Genomic DNA, 26415 nt, shown 5'->3' with positions numbered 1-26415 from the left:
TCCTTTCGCCTTTCTGTTCCTGCCCTCTAAGGATTGGATGATGGTCTTCCACATTGACGAGGGTGGATCTTCCTTACTCAATCCATGGATTCAAATGCTAATCTCTTTCGGAAACCCTCATAGGCACACCAAGAAATAATGTTCTACCAGCTATCTGAGCATCCCTGAGTCCAGTCAAGTTGACACACAAAATTGACCATCACAACTCACATGTAAGCTGATTATATGTGAATGTGAAAGGAGAGATAATAGTTTCTCGGAATTTAGGTTGGGTCCCTTGGAAAGCCACCAAGATAAGTTTAGTCTATTAAAAATAATTGCCATTGAATTAAATGTGAGTGAGAATGCTGAAAGGATTGGGGGTTGGGGGAAGGAAGTATAAACATGAAGGATTCTTCACTCAGATGGCTTTGCAAGCATGTTTACTTTCTTTTACCTTCTCAGCCTGTGCTAGAGGGAATGACCCTGGAGATAGTGGCTGGGGTTTATGTGAGAGAGATGCCGTCCTTCAGCAGATCTTCACTCCAAGGAAAGGCTTTGGTCCTGTGTCAAAGGCTTATTAGTTCATTATTCAGGAGGCAGTGATTGGGGAACCCTGTGTATACCAGGCACAGTGATAGGAGACAGAAGTGAGCAAAGACTGCAGAATGAATGTCTAGTTACATATTTTAAGTTTGTGTAGAAAGTTAAGGCTGGGCACGGTGACTCATGCTTGTAATCTCAGCACTTTGGGAGGCTGAGGTGGGAGGATCACTTGAGTCCAGGAGTTTGAGACCAGCCTGGGCAACATAGACCGCATCTTTACAAAAAAATTTAAAACTCAGCTGGGTGTGGTGGTGTGTACCTGTAGTCCTGGCTATTCAGGAGGCTGAGGTGGAAGGATCGCTTGAGCCCAGGAGGTCAAGGCTGCAGTGAGCTGTGATAATGCCACTGTACTCCACCTGGGCAACAAAGCAAGACCCCGTCTCAAAAAAAAAAAAAAAGGTTAAAATGTGATTGTATCGTTGTGTACTGGGTTGAATAGTGCCCTCCCAAAATTCATGTCCACCCAGCACCTCAGAATATGTTGTTATTTAGAAATAGTCTTTGCAGATGCAATTAGTTCAGATAAGATGAGGTCACACTGGGCAGGGCACCGTGGCTCACAGCTGTAATCTCAGCACTTTGGGAGACTGGGAGATTGAGACCTGCCTGGCCAACATGGTGAAACCCCATCTCTACAAAAAATACAAAAATTAGCAGGGCGTGGTGGTGCACACCTGTAGTCCCACAGCTACTTGGGAGACTGAGGCAGGAGAATCACTTGAACCCAGGATGTGGAGGTCGTAGAGGGCCGAGACCACACCACTGCACTCCAGCCTGAGCGATGGGGTGAGACCTGGTCTCAAAACAAACAAAATAAAAACCCAAACAAACAGATCAGGTCACACTGGATTAGAGTGGGCCCTAGATCCAGTACAACTGTGTCCTGGTAAGAAAGCCATGAGGGACAGACTAACAGACATGCATAGAGGGAAGACGGCCATGTCAAGATGGAGGCCGACATTGGAGTAATGCAGTCACAAGCCCGGGAGCTCAAGAGTTGCCGTCAGCCACTGGAAGCGAGGAAGGAGAATGGAACAGATTCTCTCTCAGCGCCTCCAGAAAGAACCAGTCCTGCAGGTATCTTGATTTTGGACTTTTAACCTCAAGAACTGTGAGAGAAAACGTTTCTGTTGTCGTAAGTCACCCAGCTTGTAATTTCTCACAGCAGCCCTAGGAAGCTCATGCGCATCGTTTTATGATTCCCCACCTTTTGATGAATTAAAACCGTCCCCTGATCCTGATCATACAGGATAAGGATGCCTCTACCGTCTGCATCTCTGGCTGTTCTTGTCACATCTCCATTTGTTTTATTAAAACCATAAACTCTTGAATAATTTCTACATCATTTTGAGAGTAATCAGAATTCTGAAGTTACCAAAGGGAAAAAATAAAGGCAATTTGTGGAAAACAGTCACGTGCTTCTGAACATCGTGGATTTGGGGGTTTGACACCAGAGGAGGATGGAAATCAGTTCCTGTCAACCTCACTTTCAGCCACATAGTCTTGATAAATGTCCTCGAGAGATGTTTATTCTCTGGCATTTTTTGGATCTCCTCGTATTAAGAAATCTCTGATGTTACCCACAAAACTACAGAATGTTTAAACTAGAAAGGACAGTGTTGTCAGGGAAATAATACAGAAAAAAAAATCTGCCTGAAAATTGCACGTGATTCGGTTCTCTAGTTACTGAGTGGCCCTACTATCTAGTTCTTGAAGGGTATGTTGTCTTTTTTTCTTTTTATCATTATGAAGCAGCATTATTTTTCCCTACCACCATAAAGGCACACTGCCTCACTGCCAAAAATCCCTCTTCCTGGGTAATGTCAGTTAACATCCATGGAGATTACATACCAACCTGAAATTGACAAAATGTTTTACATCACAAATTGCCAATTAGAGAGGTTCTTTACCAGTGTTTCTTCTCATTACAGGCATGCAAGCAAACCACAAGTTCGTCAGAATGGAATTGATTTAACTCTACTATTGCAGTTGAAATATCTTGTTTAGGATTTTGTCAAGAGATGAAGTAGTATTTTGAAGTTGAACCTGGTGTTTTAAAGCAGCCTGATGTATAGCCATTCTCTTTTGAGCAAGCATGCAGACCTAAATGTTTAGCATACTTTATTATGCCTTCAGAATAAGAGCACAGATAGGAATTGAATGGGATGGGATGAGGTTAGTGTTTGTGTTAAACAACATGTGTGTGTGTGTGTGTGTGTGTGTGTGTGTGTGTGTGTTTAATTTTGGAGAACACATAAACTTGTATTTTAGATTATTCTGGGACTTGAAATTGGATTTTTCATTCCAAGAGTAATCAAGTTTTCATGGACTGGACTGGAATTAATAGTAAGGGAAACAAACAAGATACACTTTTTTTGGTGCTGCTGATATAATTCATATCAATACATGCGGTGGTGAATGTCCTTTATGTTTTCTCTGTGAATGTGGGCTGTTAAAAGCACTAGAATATTTCCTTTTCTCCTGGGGGAAGCTCAATGGTTGCTTGTAATACAGCTGGTACTTAGTTCCTTTTAGGTTTGTGAGAGCAAACTGATTCTTCCTTTTTGCTCACAGAAGGGTACACATCGAGTTTTCTTTGGAGGGCCCCAGCAAGAACTCTTATTTCCTTTTGCCATGGTAGGCCAGATTCAGGCAGATAATTGCTCTCCCATCAGGATGGCAGGTTGATTTGCCCACATGTTGTTGCAAACACTGTGAAATGAGAACTCTTATGTACTGCTAGTGGGAGTGTAAACTGGCATAACTCTTCTGGAAGGTAGTTTCACCATCAATTTCAAGCAAGATTTTTTTTTAAAGTTCATATCCTATGATAGGATACATTCCTAGGAGTTTAATTACCATAAGGAAATCAACAGTTCATATCCTATGATAGGATACATTCCTAGGAGTTTAATTACCATAAGGAAATCAAAATTTATTCATAAAGATGTTCAGTTGTTTTCAATAATGGTGATAAACCAGAAACATCCTAAATGGTCTAAAAGAGATGAATGATTAAATTATGGTGCTAATATGCCTCCACTGAAAATGATATTTTCAAAGACTATAAAAACCGCAAGACAAACACATGTCCCAAGACCAAGATTGCATTTTTCTTTTTAATGTGGACATGTATAGAAAAAGAGTGAAAGGAAATATTGAAAGTGTGAAAACAGTATTGCTGATTTTAATACTCATTCTACTCTTTTATGTTACTATAATAATGAGAGAACATCCTGGAATTTTATTTCAATATATTTGTATGCATGTTAAAAGGTTATGGTGCACTGAAGCTAACAGAATTGGAACAACTGCCATTTGTGTTCCTTGTTGCCTTAATTGGGTGTAATAGAAATATTACTTGCCTGTACCTCTTGCTAGTGATGGAGATCATTTGTCCTGTTGTTCTGTGGACAATGTTTTCCTCTGTTGGTTTATGACATCCTGGTCACTCCATTTGACCAGCCCAATACATTCAAATAATTGGGTTCTATAATAGGGGAAAAAAGAGGATATTTGCAAAGAGATTTCAAGATTTGTTTATTTCATGTTTCTTTTTCATGCTGCTGCCAGCTTTTCAATAACTAACACAGTCAGTTGGAATTTAATTCTGCAGACATAAGTTATACCAAGTATATTCAAATATAGAGAATATTCAAATAGAGAATTGGTGATTTTGTTGTTGAGTGCCAAAATATAGAAGTTAAATTTTTGGAGAAATTAAAAGAGTAAAAGCTTTCCTACTCTAATTCACCCCTGGATGGTTCTGAATAGATACCAATGAACACTGAAATGAGTCCAGAGGCGTGATCTCTGCCTTTAGTTGCATCCCTAGGAAGCCTGGTAGAACTATGTACTTCCTTTGCTGCAACTTCTGGAGTCGCTTATTTTCTCCCTTCATGCTGGCATAATTGATAGGAATTGGGAGCATTCCACTGAAGCTGTAATATCCTCCTCCTCCTCTGCAGTCATTCAGGGAGTGTGGGGAGGGTATAGGAGAGGCAGAAGCAATAGAGAGGTGAGGAAATGCTACTTGAGCTTTCTCTGTCCCTCGCTACCAGGTCCGAGCTACAGGTTATACAAGTCACATTGTATCTTGGCACCCACTGGAGTTGTGCAAGATGGCAGTAGCGGTCTAGGCTGCTGTTGAGTGGAAGTTTGTTGAGCCTGCATTCGCTTCCCCTGCCAAACTTCTTGCTTGCCTGACTTCCTGCTTTTCTACTGTCCAAGTACCACAAGTGGATTTTTATTATAAACAAAGGAAGTAATAAAGATACGAAGTAGAGCCTTTTGGTTCTAAAATTACCTGTTGGGAGAATATCAGAGCCTTGAATGTCAGTTCATCTTGATGCTGGCCAGCCAGACGTGTGATTGGTTGGCTCTTCCGACACCAATAACCGATGGCTGGGTTATCTCATTGTCCCATCCTACCTTTACTGGGACATCAGAACTCTACCACTTTAGATCCAAAGATTAAGGTAAAATCGGTAGGTTTTATTGAAATATTGCTCAAATCTAAGATTTTGTTTAATGTTTTAAAGATAAGTTATTTTTGGTTAGGAGCTGATGTTGGGAATGAATGAATGAATGGGTACCACATCTGGTGAATTGCCTAGAGTCTGTATCAGAAGGCAATAATGGGGGGTGCTGGCATTGTTCTAGCTTTCTTTTTACTTCAAACGTATCTTCAGCTACCTGTTTTCTCTTAATTTTTCCTATTCTATTATATTTCATTGTCTAGTCTTGACTCAAGAAGAAACATAACAGTTTTCTTTTGCTTTTTTTAATAATGAAAAAAATTTATAGGACAAAAGGAAAATAGCCTTACTTCATCCATGCTGGAGTCTAGCCAACTCCAGGTTGGTCTGATGGTTTCCTTGGATCCTATGATTGACAAGTGTGTTTAAATCCAAGGTTGGAGAGGTAAAAATCTGAGGGAAGCTCAAGTTCGGAGGCCTCATAATCCTAAGGAAATTGTTGGGCTGCATCAAGGAGCCATTTATGGATCTCCTCCTTTTTTTTGTCCTTCCTGTGCTTTTAGTATGTTCTCCTGTACTGAGTTTTGTATTTTTTTGCAAAAAAAAAAACATGAATTCCAATCATAAACCAATAAGTGTGTTCTGGATTGTTTTATGATTTGATTGAAGTATGACATAGATGATACTTAAGTTTTATCTTAGTAACTCTAAGGATTTGATTCTCGAGTCTTAGTAACTTGGGCAAAGTAAATTTTCATATCAGATCTGTCCATAAGTTTAAATAAATTCATCAAATTAAAAAGTGTTCAGAGAGAACTTGTTTTGAGAAAGACAGTATGGTGCTTTTCCTTGCACTGCACAAAAGTAAGTATGTAGGAAGATTCTAAACTCCTTTTCCTTTTAGTTGCTTTTAGATCAGCTTTTTTACAAGTTACTAGTTCATCGTGTTTTACAAACTCACTGTCATATGTGAGTATGTGAGTTGTTTCTTTTTATTTAGATTGTTAAATTTAAATATTTAAATTAACTTCTTTAGATATTTAAAATGGAAGCAATATATTGTTGAAAGTATGGTCTAGACGATGTGTGACAACATTTTACCCATAGCTTCTAATTTTTTTTCTATGAAAAGGACATCTTTTCTGAGGAATGACAGTATGGCTTTTACATAGACCCAATGGTACAGATTTTATATTGAATAATTAGTATTTATTGACTTTGCTCTAGCTATTCAGTATTATGTATTGCATTTGTCTGGGTTCTCTGAAAAGCAGATGCCAAGTTGGAAACAGGCGTGTAAGATATTTGTTTGGTGAAATGCCTGCTAGGGAAATTGGAGAGGGAAATGGATGAGGCTGGAAAAGCCAACAGATTGAAATGCAGGTTTGCCTGAGAAGGAAAAAGGGAAGGAAGAGAAGAAAAAAGGTCTTGGATTGGAGTGCAGTTCTAAGACAGTTTTGGCAAATTCAGTAGAGAGTCCTTGAGTGAGATAAAATTCTTGGACAGATGAGGATCACAGTTTGTAGGGAGGGTCCTGCCTAAGTGTCCCTACTGCACTCAGTCATAGCTGGGAGCAGCCCGAGGGAGGCATGGCATCAGTGTGATCATGGGTAAAATCGCAGCAATGGGGCCAGCTCACTCCCACAGCACCAGATCTGAGAGGTACATTCTATGGCCACAGCACATGTAAATATCAGGCTACTAAATGTTTTGCTTAACGTGTGCCACGCAATCATGGAATACATTAGGTCTAACCCAAGATAGAGGAAAACAAATGTTCTCTTTCTACAGAGACAGAAAGGTAGGCTAATACCATGACACGTCTTACCTCTTTATCAATTGAACATAGGAACTTACTTGGTTTGCAAATAGCATGGTTGGCACACTGGGCTTTGTATAAGGAAGGCTGGTTCCTAGAGGGTTTTTTTGTCATTCAGAAAGGGCAAAATAAGACAAAAAGTCTTTGGAAAGAAAACTCTTGTGCTTTGAAGGGCGTGTTTGGAAACTACCTTGAGTGTGATGCTTAGAGTGAATCTCTTTCAAGAAAAAATAGCCCTCTTCATGTGTTGCGTATTGTGGGTCAGAAGTCTTGTTGTCGGGAGGGTTAGTTACAGTCTGGTCTAAAAAAGCTTTAATGTCGCCCTTATTACTAGGACCAAAACCTCATGCTTCTGCAAGAGCAATTTTGTTTTCAGTATAAAAGAGCATGGTGTAAATGGGTGTCATCTGTGAGTACATCTTGCTACACTTGCCTCACCAGATCTGGTGGAGCAGATGACCTTCCTTCTCTTCTTTCACAGCCAAGTTCTCTTTCCCTCTCTCAGCCTCATGTACAACATTAGCAATCTTGTTTCAAATAATGAACACTGGCCATTGGGCTTTAAGATATAAAGATATTGCAAATAAGATATAAATTTGGGTAATTGTGGTTAAGATTTCAAAGGGTATTTGTTGATACTTTCTTTAAAAGAGTTTATCTTATTTACATATATTTATAGTTTAAAATATATCCTCATTATTTTCAAGAGGTGGAAAATGGGAATTAGGATGAGAAGAATGAGACAAGAAAATAGACTTATAGAGAAGTGGATGAGTGTCATTGACAACGTCGGATGTGGCCTAAAAGTGGTTTGTATTATTGAGTTGTAAGAGTGTTTTTATATAGTCTAGTAAAGTCCCTTGTCAGATACATGGTTTGCAAATATTTTCTTGCATTCCTTGAAACATCTTTTCACTTTCTTGGGTGGTGTGTGTCCTTCGAAGCACAAACATTTAAATTCTAATGATATTCATTTAATCTGTTTTTTCTTTTATTGTTTGTGCTTTTGGAAACCACTGCCTAACCTGAGGTCACAAAGATTTACACTTAAGTTTTCTTCTAAGGGTTATCTTGTTTTAGCTCTTAGATCTAGGTCTTTGATCCATTTTGAATTGATTTTTCTGTTCTTTCATGTGTACATCTCATTGTCCCAATACCATTTGTTAAAAAGACTCTTCTTCCCCTCATTAAGATACCTTGGCAGCCTTGTTGACGCTGGTGCCACTTCTGAGGCAAGTTTTTATTTGATGGCCTTTTCCAAATTAAAGTTGGTATTATTGTTGGCCAATAAATGGTTTATTTACAGGCAGCTGCATTTTACAAATGTATCTTCTACTTTGTGTGTATGGAAGAATTGCCTTTTATAGAACAAAGCATAGTAGAGCATTTTTAGATGAAGGAGCCCGTGTATCTGTCTATCCAGGTGGAATCAGGGCACTGGATTAGGTATCTCCCAAACCAGCTCTTCTCACATTTTAATGAGTGAATTCCCTGGCAATCTTGTTAAAATGCAGATTCTTAGGTGGGCATGGTTGCTCACACCTGTAATCCCAGCACTTTTGGAGGCTCATGTGGGAGGATCACTTGAGCTCGTGTTCGAGACCAGCCTGGGCAACACAGTAAGACCCAGTCTCTACAAAAAATACAAAAATTAGCCAGGCACGATGGTACATACCTGTAATCCCAACTACTTGGGAGGCTGAGGTGGGAGGATTGCTTGAGCCTAGGAGGTCGAGGCCACAGTGAGCCATGTTTATGCCACTGCACTCCACCCTGGGCAACAGAGTGAAAAAAAAATGCAGATTCTCATTTTCTAGGTCTGGAATGGAGTCTGCATTTCCAACTAGATCCTGGGCATGCTGATGGTGCTGGTCCAGTAGCCACACCAAGTAATGGCACAAGAGTGTCTAATGTGATCTTGTTATTCAGTGTTGTTATATCTACCTATGTAAAGTGATTTCAAAGGGAAATAAAAATGGTTTATTTCAAATTCATTATTTTTGTATTTTGTTTAATAAGCTTCGACATGAAAAAACCACCATCCGGAGAAATAGAATAAAAGTTTCTTTCCAACGGCTGTATTAGTCTGTTCTCACACTGCTAACAAAGACATGCCCAAGACTGGGTAATTTATAAAGGAAAGAGGTTTAATTGAATCACAGTTCCTCATGGCTGGGGAGGCCTCAGGAAACTTACAATCACGGCAGAAGGAGAAGCAAACATGGCTTTCTTCACATGGCAGCAGCAAGGAGAACTGCAGAGTGAAGGGAGAGGGGGAAGCCCCTTATAAAACCATCAGGTCTTGTGAGAACTCACTCACTATCATGAGTACAGCATGAGGTAACTGCCCTCATGATTCAATTACTTCCCACTGGGTCCCTTCCACAACATGTGGGGATTATGGGAACTACAATTCAAGATGAGATTTGGGTGGGGGCACAGCCAGACCACATCAATGGCCTTCTTGCCAATCTTGATTATTTTCTATCTTCCTTCCAGGCCTCTGATGATTGTCACTCAAAAGATCACAACCTTGGCATTCCAAGTTCATGATGGTGAGAATAGCAACCTTCCTTTTGGTTCTCAGAGTGAGCCTGACATGCAGAGCTCTTCTTTTTATACTATGTACACAGTCCAAAGTTTGGACAAATGCTGGCAGATCTTGCTTTATCTTGTTCAAAATTTCCAGGCCTCGTCAATCATAGCCTTTCACTTTTCCAGGCGTGATTCACCATTTTCCTGTGGAATCGGCAGTCTAAATTTGCTGATGTATTTGTACCGAGAACTCTGTGTTTTCTGTTTATCCTTACAATGTTTTAAATTTAAGTTAATTTGTGACACTCTCTGACCTTTGTTTTCAAATCTGTTGAAATGACATCCTTTTTGCTTTGGTTTAATCTCTGAGAAGCTCAGAAGCTAATGAAAGATTAAATAGTATTGGCTGGTTAATCATTTTTGAATGCTAGGTTGGTTTTTTTGTTTTTGTTTTTTTGTTGTTCTTTTGTGCTTGGAAAATTATCTAATGATAATTCCCTATAAAAAGCTGAGAAAAGGGCCAGGCACAGTGGCTCACGCCTGTAATCCCAGCACTTTGGGAGGCCAAGGTGGGCGGATCACAAGGTCAGTAGTTCGAGATCAGCCTGACCAACATGATGAAACCCCGTCTGTACTAAAAATACAAAAATTAGCTAGACATGGTGGCACATGCCTGTAATCCCAACTACTTAGGCTGAGGCAGGAGAATCGCTTGAACCTTGGAGGCAGAGGTTGCAGTGAGCTGAGATCGCGCCACTGCACTCCAGCCTGGGTGACAGAGCGAGACTCCATCACAATAACAACAACAACAACAACAAAAAAAAAGCTGGGAAAAGGAAGAATCTTCTGTTTCTATAAAACTGAACATTTTCTTCACTCAGGCACTGCCTAAAAATGGCCAGAAGGTGTGATTTACATTGTCCAAACTGGGTTCCAAGAAAAGGAGGAAGATTATTTCAGCTGGGCGGAAGATTTCAATATGGGCTTTAGAGAGGCCAGGTGCAATTAGTAAAAATATATTCTGTGGATTTGTACTGCTCTAACAAGCACTTTTTGACTATTGACTTTTTTTTAAATGTTGACAGGTTGAAATTTATCTCTGACAGCTAGCTTCCTTATTTTTCCTTAAAGCTTGTGAACTGATTTAATTTCATTTGACCCAGTGTATCCCTAGTTCATACTTGGTGATTTAGTCATTCTGTTGAGAACCGGGTAGTTTTATACCAAGGATGGAGTCTTTCTAGGGTAAACAACCGTCCTGGTTTGCCCAGTACTAAAAGGTTTCCCAAGATGTGACTTTCAGTGCCAAAATCAGAGAGTCCTGAGCAAAGCACGGTGAGTTAGTCACTCTATTTGTAGCTGGAAAGTCCCCTTGGTAGTAGTTATAGACATTAGCAACTGAAATCAATAGTTAAAATCAGTTTAATTTCTAGGATTGCCAGAGATTACTATTTGATGAGATCTTATAAAATGAGTTTTTAAAAACACTGCTTCTTTCTTCTTTTTAAGCAGCCTCGTTGCCTAAATTTACTTTTTAAAGCATTCTCAGTTTACCATATTTCCTGGAACATCCCTTAAATGCAGCAAAACGTTTACTTGCCTTTTTCTTTTTTTTCCTGGCGTGTGGGAGGAACGAGTAAATTCCAGAAATATTCTGCCTCCTCTTAGGCATGATGTTGAACTGCCTTCATGGTTGATCACCCTACTCAGCCTTAGCTGAATATACAGTTTTGGAGTTGACATATTGCTTTTAAGATAATACTTCAGCTTCTTTGACTCTAAGTTAGTGTGTACATTTCACAGAAAGCATGGATGTGACTTGGTTGGGAGTTTTTCTGATACGGACGAATGATAAAAAGAAGAAAACTGTGATAATTTCTTTGTAATTTTCCCACAATCAAGATTACATTTCCCCCATTTATTTTTTATTTTTTATTTTTTTGGAAGAGGAAAGTCTCCTGTTTGTTTTTCCATTATGTCCCACAACCAGGCTCTCAGCTTGTAGTAGGTGTCTGCAGCTAGTGCAACCAGGGAGGTATTTAAGCTGTGGCAGCCTGTGAAAGGCAAGATGCTCTCTCTGATGTATCAGGGAAGACATATACAAAGTGGCAAGGAACTCCCAGATGCACCAGATGGGGAGGGTTCTCTGGTATCCATGTCATACTGTGCAGTTTAGTAGGAGAAACCTTTGAATCCTTCCCTCTCCATGTGAACCTGCAGAGACTTTGCTTCTCACACATGTACTTATGGGTAGCTCTTTTGGTCCAGGGCATTAAAAAAAACAAAAAACAGGAACTCTTTATGATTTACGAAGCAAACAGATTACCTTGTTCAAATGACTTTGATAAGACCCTTTTATAATTTGTCATCTAATTCACTTCAAACATCTTATTTCTAAACTCTTCTTTTTCATAGGATTAGGTCGAAGAGCTGAAGACCTTTCTGCTGAACAACATCGACTTGCTATCAAGTAAGTGAAGTGTAACAATATATTAACATGCCCTTTGTGTATCAGTATCTAGAGATTTTCCTCATTTAAAAATATCTGCACATTAATTCTGTTCTATGGATATAATATCGTTTATTTTATGAATCTGCTATTGATGAACATGTGCATTGTTACCAGTCTTTGGTTTTTACGAGTGATTAAGTGATGAATAACCTTGTACTAGGTCATTTTGAAATGTGTTAGGGTAGAACTGTAGGATAGAGTCTCAGAAGTAGAATCGTTAGGTCAAAGAACAAATAGAACTGTACCTCTGCAAGGCTGTCCTTCCCTGGGGTTGTTATGTTTACTCCGGAAGTATTCTTACTGGGCATGTGTCTTGGGGGTCCTAAAGAATAGTGAATGATCAATGTCAGTGTGATTAAATGCCACTCTGAAAAAAGATAGGAAGTAGGGCAGGAGAGGTGAGTACAGCTGAGTTAAATACAGGAGGAGGGCTACAGGTGGCTTTGCCAGTGTTGATGTGAAGTAGGAAGGGGGAGTGTTGGAGATGAAGTGGGAGGGGAATAACTTTGATCTGAGAGTAAAGATGGCATGTGGGGTAGCACATCGGGTGCAGCCATGGTGGAGGGGCGGGGGGTTCCTGCTAGACAGAAGCAGGGACAACTGGCATAACTGAGGAAGGTTCCAGGTGGTAGGGGAGATTGACTTCTTCATTCTTGCATTAAAGAATTAGGACTTGGAAGCAGTGGAGCACTATTGAAAGATTCTAATGAATCAGCCCTTTCCAAAGGACAGTGGAGGTATAAATGCTGTGGGGCAGTAGTCTCCAACCTGTTTGGGACCAGTTTAGTTGAAGACAGTTTTTCCACTGACCCAGGGTTGCGGGTGGTGGTGGGGGGGATGGTTTCAGAAGGGCCTTACATTTTATTGTGTACTTTATATTGTTATTACATTGTAACATATAATGAAATAATTATACAACTCACCATAATGTGGAATCCGCGAGAGCCCTGAGCTTGTTTTCCTGCAACTAGGTGGTCCCATCTGGGGGTGAGGGGGGACAGTGACAGATCATCAGTCATTAGATTCTTACAAGGAGTGTGCAGCCTACATCCCTGGCATGCATGGTTCACCATAGGGTTTGCACTCCTATGAGGATCTAATGCCGCTGCAGATCCGACATTAGGCGGAGCTCACGCGGTAATGTGAGTGATGGGGAGAGGCTGTAAATACAGATGAAGCTTTGTTTGCTCACATGCCGCTCACTTGCTGCTGTTGGCCCAGTTCCTAACAGGCCACAGACCAATACCAGTCTGAGCCCCAGGGGTTGGGGAGCCGTGCTATAGGGGATAATTCCAGCGACTGGTTAGCAATGACATTTCAGGGAGTCTTTATTCTATCTTGCTGGAACAGGCCTTCCAAAATGCCATTAAAGCACCACACAGAACAGTTCTCTACAGACTTTTTCCCCTCCACTACCCTGGTCTGTTACTCAGAAACTCAGGTCTGGTTGCCAAAGCAGACAACAGGCTGCTACTGCGGCTCTTCTGCGTGGCCTCTTTCAGTGGAAACTGGTTCCACCCATCATTTGTTTTGTATTTATGTTGGCAATCGGGAGGGAGTTTTCCCATTTGGAAGCATCTCGATCCGCTAACATTAGGTCAGGTTCCGCCCTGCTTTATGTTTATTACCTTCGTTTTGTCCTGTAGACAGGGAAGGTTGATGAGATAAGGACATTTCCCAGCCTGAGTTGCACTTGCCCTCGCCCAGCTCTGAGTGCCTACAGCTGTGTCTGGCCAGCAGAGGGCAGCATGGAGCTCTGCGCCTGCTGTGAGCCACCTGCTTCTTTAACCTTTCCTTTCCGCAAGATTTCTCCTCGGCTGACTTTATAAAAACAAAACAAGGAAAGGTTATGTCATGTATCGAATCTACAGAGATAACATTTGTGTTTGCTTATTTACAGATTCTGAAGAAAAAGCAAAGACTGAAGACTTTTCAATTTATTTACTTTATTTTCACAGAGTGAAACCCTCTTTTTTGGAATACTTAAGTTACCTTCTCAATTTCATGAGTGTCATAGCTGGTCCTTGTAACAATTTCAAGGACTATGTAGCCTTCATTGAGGGGAAGCATATACACATGAAGTTGCTGGAGGTGAACTGGAAGCAAAAAGGTTTCCACAGCTTGCCAGAACCTTCTCCCACAGTAAGTTTTTAGTGTCTAGAGAATAGGGTTTTCCTGCGAGGGTTGACTCTCTCTAATAATGGTTCTAATTAAGAAGTCAAACAGTTTACCAGAAAGCTTGGCCAATAACTTTTCTCATTTATTTAAAATACCAGTATAATTACTTATTTGCAGCAGTTCTATTTTGCAGCAATGGGTGTTTATTTTACTGAGAAGCTCATTGGCTAAGAAAATGAAAGCAATCAGTTCATCAGTCAATATTTAGTGCATACAAGGTGCCCAGCACTGTGGAGTTAACATGTTTGAATACTATGGGTGTTTTGCCTTTATGAGTTGAAATTCAAGTATAGGCAAAAGATAATATGTCATAGAAGGTGGTGGGGGGACCACAGAACTGGAATTACTGTGTTTTTCTTGTAGAGCCCACTTATTGCAAGGGAAACCAGTTTTACCTTGGCATGCCCAAAGCTTGCTTATGTTGACCTTGAGAGAATTTAAGATGACTTTTTGAAATAGTATTTTAAAATTTAGCCTGAATTTTATCAATCTCTAATTAGTCAATATTAGGATAACTCATTGAACTTTACAAATACGCTAAATTTATTCAGATCAAATATCCTATATTTAAGGGACATTTGTAATTAATGAAAGGAGTGGTGAAAATTGGAAAAGGAAGGAAATGAGGATAATTCAAGTTAAATATTTTGAAAGTGCTAACGCCTTGGCAAAGAATATGAGTTAAGTATTTGAAAACTTAAGGGATTTATTAATTAGGTATGAGTTTTTAGATATTTTGACATAGTTCAGTTCTCAGCACTTTATGGTTGGTGAAGTATCTCAAGTTCATCTGCTTTACCAAAACAATCTAGGAGTGAAGTCACCATGGCTGTGAGAGACACCAAAGTGACCACGTTTCTAGGCAGTATCTGTCACCTTAGTGTTTTCACACTTCTCTTGCTTTTATTTATAAGATAATGTCATCAGAGAGTCTTTCTGCCACTCTCCAAGGAAACGCTTGCATTTTTGTGCACAGATAAGGTGAAGTGGTGCGGTTGCGTTTTAGTTCAAGACATACAGCTGGGAAAGGGCTGGGATCCATGAGCTGGTGCCTATCAGTGGTATAGCTGTAATTGTGGCTGAGCGTGCTAAGCACTTAACTGGGATCCAGGCACTGTTCACAGGACTTTGCAAATGCTCATTCACTTAAACCCCAAGGTGCCCTCTGAGAGAAGTGCTATTGCTATGCCCATATTACCAATAAAAGTCTTTTTTTTGTGTGAAGTCAGAGACTAGAGTTCTGTTGAATGTTGAAGGACATTCCCTGAAATGTCAGGGAAGCTGGGCAAAATCACTCTGTCCAGAGGAATTTGAAAAGTCAGCACATAATTAACCCCAGAGTAGACTACATCTAAACATCCTGGAAGGCTTTCTAGAGCTCCCCATTACCTGCCCATGTCCTGGCTGGCCCAGGTATTCAATCACTTGCTCAGAATCCTTTGTACCTGAGCCTCTGTCTTCCCTACTGGTGATTCAAGCCCATTTCCTGGGCTCTGCTGGCCACAGGAATAGGAGGCAAATGTGCAAATGTTTTTTGTTTTTCTTGATGGAAACTTGCCACCCTGTTATCTGTTTCTCTTGTGTTTTGGATAATGTAAGTACTTACATTTTGTTCGTTGAATATGCTGATGGAAGTTTTCTTCCAGTCTAGATACATTCAACCCCCAAGTGTCAGAGGCATGTTCTGTATCTAAATATAGCACCTAATCTCCATTGTCAGATTTGTCTCATGAGAAAGAATGCCTGTTGTCACACCTTCTGGGGAATAATGCCAGGCAGCTGTTGGAGCAGTGTTGTCATTAACAGGTCCATGCCAAAGCTGTTTTCTTCATACCTGAGCCTTCTGCACAGTGACACTGATTTTTCCCCATTTTCAGGGAGCTGTGATACACAAGTTGGGCATCACCTTGGTGTCTCTCCTTTTGTTTTTGACGCTCACGAAGACCTTTCCTGTCACCTGCCTTGTGGATGACTGGTTTGTCTATAAAGCAAGCTTTCCGGCTCGACTCTGCTACTTATATGTTGTCATGCAAGCCTCAAAGCCCAAGTATTACTTTGCATGGACATTAGGTAAGTTTGATGGAGTAGCTGTAAATGAATGAGGGAAAAATGCTACTGCTTGAATGGCTTAGCCAGAATGACGTTTTGGATCAGTTTATCAAAGAAGCTCAACACGTAATGAGAGGCAGTTGAGCCAGGGTCAGTTTTAACATTCCAACATAGCACTCCTCTCTCCCACCCTCCATAAACTCAGTTCTCCATGATAAGGAGAAAAACATCCCGGCTGTTGTTTAAACCCAATGTTATTAACAGATGTCAAAACTTGGAAGCTTCTCCTTCTACCAATCAAAGTTGGCCATGTAAAGCAGTGGAATGTTGAGGCAAAATTCTGGAATAATCTGGCTTTCTCTCTTTTTATTTTTGACATGGAGTCTCACTCTGTCACCCAGGCTGGAGTGCAGTGGCACAATCTTGGCTCACTGCAAGCTCCACTTCCTGGGTTAATGCCATTCTCCTGCCTCAGCCTCCCAGTAGCTGGGACTACAGGCGTCTGCCACCACACCCAGCTAATTTTTTTGTATTTTTAGTGGAGACGGGGTTTCACGGTGTTAGCCAGGATGGTCTCGATCTCCTGACCTCGTGATCCGCCCACCTTGGCCTCCCAAAGTGCTGGGATTACAGGCGTGAGTCACCGCGCCCAGCTTTGATCTGGCTTTCTTGTAATTTTTCTGTGTTTTATGTAATATAGGATGCACCTTGAATTAATTTGATCAACACACATGGTAATTTAGGTTACACTTCTTTAAGGAAGTGTTGTTAGGTTTTTATGTCTTAGAAAGAAGCTGACTTCAAGTGATTTTTTTTTTTAAGGTAGAAAGTTCAACTTCGTTTGGTTTTATCGCACCTTTTTTTTTTTCCTGTGGGATAACTTGGTCCATTTTAAGCTTTTACCTCTTTCCTTTCAAACAATTTTAGACTGCAGTTGCATAAAGCTTTACTAACATGAGCTATAAACCCATCTGTGTACTTAGAGACTGGGAAAGGGTGTTGATAAAGCATGGAAGCCCTGTCTGTGTTACACTGGAATCCTTTCAGGGATGGGAGTTGGGCGTCTTAGCTGCAAGTGACCTGCACTTGATGTCAGTGAGCAGTGACTTGGCTTATTAAATAAAATAGATTATTAAACTTGGTTTCTGAGGGTTCAGCCCACATCTCACAAATGAGGGAATAGCACTTAATTACTTGAGTTCCTCTTCTCTCTCAGTTCATCCTTCAAGTTTTAAGTTCCAATTAAAGTTTGCAGGTACCAAATTACTTTAAAAAAAAAAATCCAGCATATAAACAGAACCAAAGACAAAAACCACATGATTATCTCAATAGATGCAGAAAAGGCCTTTGACAAAATTCAACAACCCTTCATGCTAAAAACTCTCAATAAATTAGGTATTGATGGGACGTATCTCAAAATAATAAGAGCTATATACGACAAACCCACAGCCAATATCATACTGAATGGGCAAAAACTGGAAGCATTCCCTCTGAAAACTGGCACAAGACAGGGATGCCCTCTCTCACCGCTCCTATTCAACATAGTGCTGGAAGTTCTGGCCAGGGCAATCAGGCAGGAGAAGGAAATAAAGGGTATTCAATTAGGAAAAGAGGAAGTCAAACTGTCCCTGTTTGCAGATGACATGATTGTATATCTAGAAAATCCCATTGTCTCAGCCCAAAATCTCCTTAAGCTGATTAGCAACTTCAGCAAAGTCTCAGGATACAAAATCAATGTACAAAAATCACAAGCATTCTTGTACACCAATAACAGACAAACAGAGAGCCAAATCATGAGTGAACTCCCATTCACAATTGCTTCAAAGAGGATAAAATACCTAGGAATCCAACTTACAAGGGATGTGAAGGACCTCTTCAAGGAGAACTACAAACCACTGCTCAATGAAATAAAAGAGGATACAAACAAATGGAAGAACATTCCTGCTCATGGGTTGGAAGAATCAATATCGTGAAAATGGCCATACTGCCCAAGGTAATTTATAGATTCAATGCCATCCCCATCAAGCTACCAATGACTTTCTTCACAGAATTGGAAAAAACTACTTTAAAGTTCATATGGAACCAAAAAAGAGCCCGCATCGCCAAGTCAATCCTAAGCCAAAAGAACAAAGCTGGAGGCATCACGCTACCTGACTTCAAACTATACTACAAGGCTACAGTAACCAAAACAGCATGGTACTGGTACCACAACAGAGATATAGATCAATGGAACAGAACAGAGCCCTCAGAAATGATGCCGCATATCTACAACTATCTGATCTTTGACAAACCTGACAAAAACCAGAAATGGGGAAAGGATTCCCTATTTAATAAATGGTGCTGGGAAAACTGGCTAGCCATATGTAGAAAGCTGCAACTGGATCCCTTCCTTACACCTTATACAAAAATTAATTCAAGATGGATTAAAGACTTATATGTTAGACCTAAAACCATTAAAATCCTACAAGAAAACCTAGGCAATACCATTCAGGACATAGGCGTGGGCAAGGACTTCATGTCTAAAACACCAAAAGCAATGGCAACAAAAGCCAAAATCGACAAATGGGATCTCATTAAACTAAAGAGCTTCTGCACAGCAAAAGAAACTATCATCAGAATGAACAGGCAACCTACAGAATGGGAGAAAATTTTTGCAACCTACTCATCTGACAAAGGGCTAATATTCAGAATCTACAATGAACTCAAACAAATTTACAAGAAAAAAACAAACAACCCCATCAAAAAGTGGGCAGAGGACATGAACAGACACTTCTCAAAAGAAGACATTTATGCAGCCAGAAAACACATGAAGAAATGCTCATCATCACTGGCCATCAGAGAAATGCAAATCAAAACCACAGTGAGATACCATCTCACACCAGTTAGAATGGCCATCATTAAAAAATCAGGAAACAACAGGTGCTGGAGAGGATGTGGAGAAATAGGAACACTTTTACACTGTTGGTGGGACTGTAAACTAGTTCAACCATTGTGGAAGTCAGTGTGGCGATTCCTCAGGGATCTAGAACTAGAAATACCATTTGACCCAGCCATCCCATTACTGGGTATATACCCAAAGGACTATAAATCATGCTGCTATAAAGACACATGCACACGTATGTTTATTGCGGCACTATTCACAATAGCAAAGAGTTGGAACCAACCCAAATGTCCAACAACGATAGACTGGATTAAGAAAATGTGGCACATATACACCATGGAATACTATGCAGCCATAAAAAATGATGAGTTCGTGTCCTTTGTAGGAACATGGATGAAACTGGAAAACATCATTCTCAGTAAACTCTCGCAAGGACAAAAAACCAAATACCTCATGTTCTCTCTCATAGGTGGGAATTGAACAATGAGAACTCATGGACACAGGAAGGGGAACATCACACTCCAGGGACTGTTGTGGGGTGGGGGGAGGGGGGAGGGACAGCATTAGGAGATACACCTAATGCTAAATGACGAGTTAATGGGTGCAGGAAATCAACATGGCACATGGATACATATGTAACAAACCTGCACATTGTGCACATGTACCCCAAAACCCTAAAGTATAATAAAAAAAAAAAAAGAAAAAAAAAAAAAAGCAAGCTGAAACTGGATCCCTTCCTTACACCTTATACAAAAATTAATTCAAGATGGATTAAAGACTTAAATGTTAGACCTAAAACCATTAAAATCCTACAAGAAAACCTAGGCAATACCATTCAGGACATAGGCGTGGGCAAGGACTTCATGTCTAAAACACCAAAAGCAATGGCAACAAAAGCCAAAATTGACAAATGGGATCTCATTAAACTAAAGAGCTTCTGCACAGCAAAAGAAACTACCATCAGAGTGAACAGGCAACCTACAGAATGGGAGAAAATTTTTGCAACCTACTCATCTGACAAAGGGCTAATATCCAGAATCTACAATGAACTCAAACAAATTTACAAGAAAAAAACAAACAACCCCATCAAAAAGTGGGCGAAGGACATGAACAGACACTTCTCAAAAGAAGACATTTATGCAGCCAAAAAACACATGAAGAAATGCTCATCATCACTGGCCATCAGAGAAATGCAAATCAAAACCACAGTGAGATACCATCTCACACCAGTTAGAATGGCCATCATTAAAAAATCAGGAAACAACAGGTGCTGGAGAGGATGTGGAGAAATAGGAACACTTTTACACTGTTGGTGGGACTGTAAACTAGTTCAACCATTGTGGAAGTCAGTGTGGCGATTCCTCAGGGATCTAGAACTAGAAATACCATTTGACCCAGCCATCCCATTACTGGGTATATACCCAAAGGACTATAAATCATGCTGCTATAAAGACACATGCACACGTATGTTTATTGCGGCACTATTCACAATAACAAAGAGTTGGAACCAACCCAAATGTCCAACAACGATAGACTAGATTAAGAAAATGTGGCACATATACACCATGGAATACTATGCAGCCATAAAAAATGATGAGTTCGTGTCCTTTGTAGGGACATGGATGAAACTGGAAAACATCATTCTCAGTAAACTATCGCAAGGACAAAAAACCAAACACCGCATGTTCTCACTCATAGGTGGGAATTGAACAATGAGAACTCATGGACACAGGAAGGGGAACATCACATTCCGGGGACTGTTGTGGGGTGGGGGTAGGGGGGGGGAGAGCATTAGGAGATATACCTAATGCTAAATGACGAGTTAATGGGTGCAGGAAATCAACATGGCACATGGATACATATGTAACAAACCTGCACATTGTGCACATGTACCCTAAAACCTAAAGTATAATTAAAAAAAAAAAAAGGAAAAAAAAAAATCCCAGCACTTTGGGAGGCCAAGGCGGGCAGATCACAAGGTCAGGAGATCTAGACCATCCTGGCTAACATGGTGAAACCCTGTCTCTACTAAAAATACAAAAAAATTAGCCAGGTGTGGTGGCAGGCGCCTGTAGTCCCAGCTACTCGGGAGGCTGAGGCAGGAGAATGGCGTGAACCCAGGAGGCGCAGCTTGCAGTGAGCAGAGATTGTGCCACTACACTCCAGCCTGGGTGACAGGGCAAGACTCTGTCTCAAAAAAATAAAAATAAAAATAAAAAATAAAAAAAAGTTATTATTTTTTTGGCCGGGTGTAATGGCTCATGACTATAATCCTAGCACTTTGGGAGGCTGAGGCTGGTGAATCACTTCAGGCCAGGAGTTCAAGACCAGCCTGCCCAACATGGCAAAACCTCATGTCTACTAAAAATACAAAAAATTAGTAGGAAAATCCCAGCTATTGTAATCTCACCTACTCAGGAGGCTGAGGCACTAGAATCACTTGAATTGGGGAGATGGAGGTTGCTGTAAGCCGAGATCACACCACTGAACTCCAGCCTGGGTGATGGAGCAAGACTCTGCCTCAAAAAAAATAATAATAATTTTTTTCATTGTGGCAAAATACATATAAAATTTACCATTTTACTCATTTTCGAGGGTACACTTCAGTGGTATTAAGTTCACTCACAATACTGTGCCACTATCACCACCATCTATCTCTAGATCTTTTTCATCACCCAAACAGAAACTCTGTACCCAGTAAAGAATAACTCCCCATTCCTTCCTCCCCCAGTCCAAATTATTTTTAAGGGCCAAAATGTTCCTGCATAAGTTCAGTCCAATGCTGTATTTATATAACATTTGGCTGGAGAGATCTGACTTAGAGCTTTTGTAAAATTTACAGTGAGGGAAATTTTGTTTCTGTACACTTTCAATTTAATTCAAGGAGTTTTTGTTGAGTACCAGATTCTGTGCTAGGAGGAATCGAGAGGTGGGACGTTGACTCTCCCTCAAGATTGTTGCATGGTTGGGAGCACAGACATACAGCTGCCAGGCAATACTCTTTAAGCAGTGTCCCAGTGAGAGGAATAAAGAGAAAAGGATGAATACAGACTGGTCATTGGAGAAGGTTCAGTAGTCTTCTTTTATCTTATTTCTTGTTCTGCAGTTAACAAATGATGACTTCTTTAGCAGGCAGGCATCAGACCTGCTATGGTTGGAACCCTACTTAGATCATTGAGCTTATTTTTTCTATGTGAAATAATTTTTTTTTTTTTTTTGAGATGGAGTTTTGCTCTTGTCACCCAGGAGGGAGTGCAATGGTGCAGTCTCGGCTCACTGCAACCTCCACCTCCCGGGTTCAAGCGATTCTCCTGCCTCAGCCTCCCAAGTAGCTGGGATTACAGGCGCCTACCACCACACCCAGCTGATTTTTGTATTTTTAGTAGAGATGGGGTTTCACCATGTTGGCCAGGCTGGTCTTGAACTCCTGACTTCAGGTGATTCACCCGCCTCAGCCTCCCAAAGTGCTGGGATTACAGGCATGAGCCACTGTTCCTGGCCAAATAATTAATAGTTTTAATTTCCTCTAATCTGAGTGAGTGTATATGTGTGTGTGTGTAGGAGACAGAGAGAGAGAGAATATATCTAATTCCCTCATACTATCTTCTGCTGCCTCACCCACCTTCCTTTTCTCTTTTCTTTTCCTATCCTCCTGCTCCCATTTTCTGTATCCCAGGGCTTAAGGGCTAGCTTCTGGACTAAATCATCTCCTGATCTCAGGAGGAAAGAAAGGCCATTCCATTCCATAGGGAAAGTCCAAGACAAGGAGGGACCTGGACTGGGAAGTGTCATGGGAACAGACAGCACCTGCACCTTTCTACCCTTCAGGGAGTTTCCCAGACATCTGGAGTACAATGTAGAGGTACCCCTTTCTGTGGAGAGCTTTCTCTGTGGACTTAGCTGTTTTTCTCCCCCCATGCTTCCCTTTTCTTTATCTTTTTTGGGTAATTTCAGTAGAAACACTTCATTAATTTGTGTGGCCTCAATTTGAAGTTTGTTATAGTTTAGATTGCATGGGCTGGTCTGAAATTAACCTTTGTCTTATTTACCAATAAAGAAGCAATGAATAGTGTATCAGGGAATATTTAAACTGCTTAACTGAATAATTGTTTTCTCCAGCTCTCTTTAAAACACCATTTACATATAATTGATGTACTAATTACACATGATTATAAATTTAATCCTTAAAGCTGGCCTCTTGATGAATCTCCACTGAGCTGCACTGTGTTAGCCTAGCTCTAGATACTGTTTATATTCAAATAATCAAACTGTTTCTTTTGGACTTAGTGTATGGTCCTGGCTGTTTTCTCCCTACTACTTAGTATTAGTACTAGTTAGTGAGACTTAACTTTAGTCCAGGCTGTTTTCTGAGGACCACATAGTCCAACAGGTGGGCGTACAAATTAATTTATCTGTAATAATAGATTGGAGCCATGCATAGTACAAGTAAAACCACTTTTGGACTGGTGAACTTAGAGCCTGTCACTGCTCTGAGGCAAAAACCAGGCTTGGATAAATGACTGTGGGATCACTAGGGAGAGTGGGGATTCCGAATTGGCTCAGTGTGGTTCTGAGAGTCAGTACTTGGGAACCTTTCACCATTTTCCTCTTGCAGTGTGGCTCTTACCTGCTCAGGTTGTGGAATCGAGTTCTAGGATTGAGACTCTGGCATTGTTGACAAACTACATGTTTTTTTTTAAATTTTTTTAGACGGAGTTTTGCTCTTCTTGCCCAGCTGGAGTGCAGTGGCGCAATCTTGGCTCATTGCAACCTCCGCGTCCTGGGTTCAAGTGATTCTCCTGCCTCAGCCTCCCGAGTAGCTGGGATTACAAGTGCCCACCACCACACCCAGCTAATTTTTGTATTTTTAGTAGAGATGAGGTTTCACCATGTTGGCCAGGCTGGTCTCAAACTGCTGACCTCAGGTGATCTGCCCTCTTCGGCCTCCCAGAGGTTACATGATCTTAATGGTTACCTAATATCTCTAGCCTCAGTCCCCTTAATAGCATAATAATAATAATAATAATAATAATAATAATAATAACCTTTCTTGAGTGTTAACTTGGGCCAGCACTGAGCTATCCACTGCACACATATTTAATTTTGTTTAATCCTTTCAACAGCACTTTAAAATGAATATCATTATTATATCCGTTTTATGCTCAAGGGAACAGGTTTCTAGAAGTTAGATGATTCTTCTCCCAGGCCCGTGTATGTAGTATGCTGCCGAGTTGAGGTAGAAACCTGTCCAATTTCCCCCCAGAGCCCATCCTTAACCTTCTGTCTCAACACTGTTATGAAGATTAAATGAGGAACTGCCTGTAAAGTATTATATAGAGTCCTGGAAAGATAATAAGCACTGAAAACACACACACACACACACACACACACACACACACACACACACACACACACAGAAAAGATAGTTATCATTATTCTCTTCTCTTAGGTCTAACCAGCTATGCCAGAAGTGACGCTGGAGATGGAAGAAGGAATTTAGAAGTGGTTATGCTAATCCCAGTGACGGTCAGCCTGGCTCTGGTTTTAGTTCTCAACACAGACCTCAAGGCCCTTAGTGTCGTTGATCTCTGTCACTCATGAATTAGTTCCCACACATTTAAAGCCACTTCTTACAGGCACACCCTCACTTTGTCTTTTTCTTCTCCACTGGGTTCCTGTCCAGTTGGCGAGGGGAGAATGACTTAGAAGGACTTGGTCTCTTTCATGCTTTCTTCTAAAAGAAACCAGATCATCTTACAGTGAAGCCAAGCATAAGATAAGCAGTGTTAAATCATCATCTCTGCCAAATATAAATGAGACAGACATAGGGCAGGTTGTTTTTCTTTAGAGCAGCTCTTCAAAGGCCATCTAGAGTTGGACTTTTATAGAAAAAGAAAGATTTCTCTAAGATCTCCAGATCTAGGATTTCACAGTGCTATCACTTAATTATTTTGATTAGTTCATTTTAATTTTTTCTTAGAAAATATTCTAACAGATTTTAGAATAAGTAGAAAGAGACAATTAGCCTCTTGGTCATCATAACAAAAGTGCGTTGAGTTCATTAAGGAATTGAATAGAGATGAAATATTCCCGGCAGGAGGACATTCTCTTATAGTTCGGTGACATAAAATAAAGATGGAAACAGGAGCTTTTAAAGGGACTTTATGGGTGGCTGGCTTGGGTGATTTTGTCCACATGTGGTCTCCATTGCAGCTGGCCCCAGAGTCACATTTCTAGCTCTGTCCTTTGTCTTGGGACCTAAACTTTCTTTAACCCCATCTCGGCAGCTCCAACTGATACACTGCTGGCAGGTCATGCTTCACGTGTCCAGAAGGAGCTCCAGTCGCTCTTGTGGAGCTCATTCTCCTCCTGATTTAGCACTGCCTCTTAGGTACTGCCCTGCTATCTTTAGTGACAGCTCTGAGACCTCTTCTGGGTCCCTTGTTTCTTCTTGTCTCTGTATTTGAACTCAGATCTATTTTTACCACCTTTCTTTTCTCCCCTCCTGTCAAGTTGGTCACTAAATTCTACTGTTTACTTATTCATTTTGGTTCTTTGTTTCTTGTTTATTCTCATTTTTGCATTATATGGACATCTAGCTTCTTTCCTCTTACCTTAGCAGGTGTTCCCTAAATGCAAGGCAATGAATGCATAAAAATCAAGGTTACCAAACAGCCAAATATATTTTTCTGATTCAGAATGTTAGCAGGTCCTTTACATTTTGGGGTTCCTTTCCAAAGACACTACTGCATGTATCTCCATCTTGAAGCTAGACAGATATTTAGTGTCTTTTAAAAGCAGCAATGTGACTTTTGTTCCATATCCTAATGTGTTACTTTAAAAACCATAGCTGATGCAGTGAATAACGCAGCTGGCTTTGGGTTCAGCGGAGTGGATAAGAATGGGAATTTCCATTGGGATCTGCTTTCGAACCTAAACATCTGGAAAATTGAGGTGAGTGTATAATGCTTTTAAGTCCAACTTCCATAGTGAAGAAAGCAAATGGTTTGCTTTGAGTGTTGTATCGCCAGAATGCTTCATCCATGTGTCCGAAGAAAAGCTGCTGTCAGGGGATTGCCAGGCTCAGCAGCCTCCTGGACATTTGGCATCTCAGAATTGTTTTTTTTCCTGTCTTTTTTTTTTTTTAAGATATCTACTTTCTTGACAGTTTTAATGGTTCAAGGAAGAATGACACAAAAACATCTCAAAAAGAGCCAGGAAAATCTTTTTGTTGTTTACATTCCTGTTCTTTCAACTAGAAAGTACCAATGTCATCTCTCTCTCTTCTCTTTCTATCTATTTCAGTGATGAATGCAGACTGGAAGCTCCTGTATTTTGATTTCAATATTGCAAACGTTCTATGTGGTTCCTTTGGAGG

General features: G+C 40.5%; 1 protein-coding gene across 1 annotated transcript in view; it reads left to right on the top strand.

Moving 5' to 3' along the window:
* Nucleotides 1-26415, top strand: part of MBOAT1 (membrane bound O-acyltransferase domain containing 1) — a 114182-nt gene that overhangs the window by 72410 nt on the left and 15357 nt on the right. The window contains exons 5-9 of the mRNA XM_003263553.3: nt 9382-9437; nt 11833-11887; nt 13888-14071; nt 15985-16177; nt 25888-25991. Coding sequence (XP_003263601.2) covers nt 9382-9437; nt 11833-11887; nt 13888-14071; nt 15985-16177; nt 25888-25991 — 592 coding nt within the window. The remainder of the gene's footprint in view (nt 1-9381; nt 9438-11832; nt 11888-13887; nt 14072-15984; nt 16178-25887; nt 25992-26415) is intronic.

This window comes from Nomascus leucogenys, chromosome 8 (genome assembly GCF_006542625.1).
Source record: "Nomascus leucogenys isolate Asia chromosome 8, Asia_NLE_v1, whole genome shotgun sequence".
Lineage (NCBI taxonomy): Eukaryota > Metazoa > Chordata > Mammalia > Primates > Hylobatidae > Nomascus > Nomascus leucogenys.
Note: the sequence above shows the minus strand (reverse complement) of the source record. Positions and strands in the feature narration are given on the sequence as shown.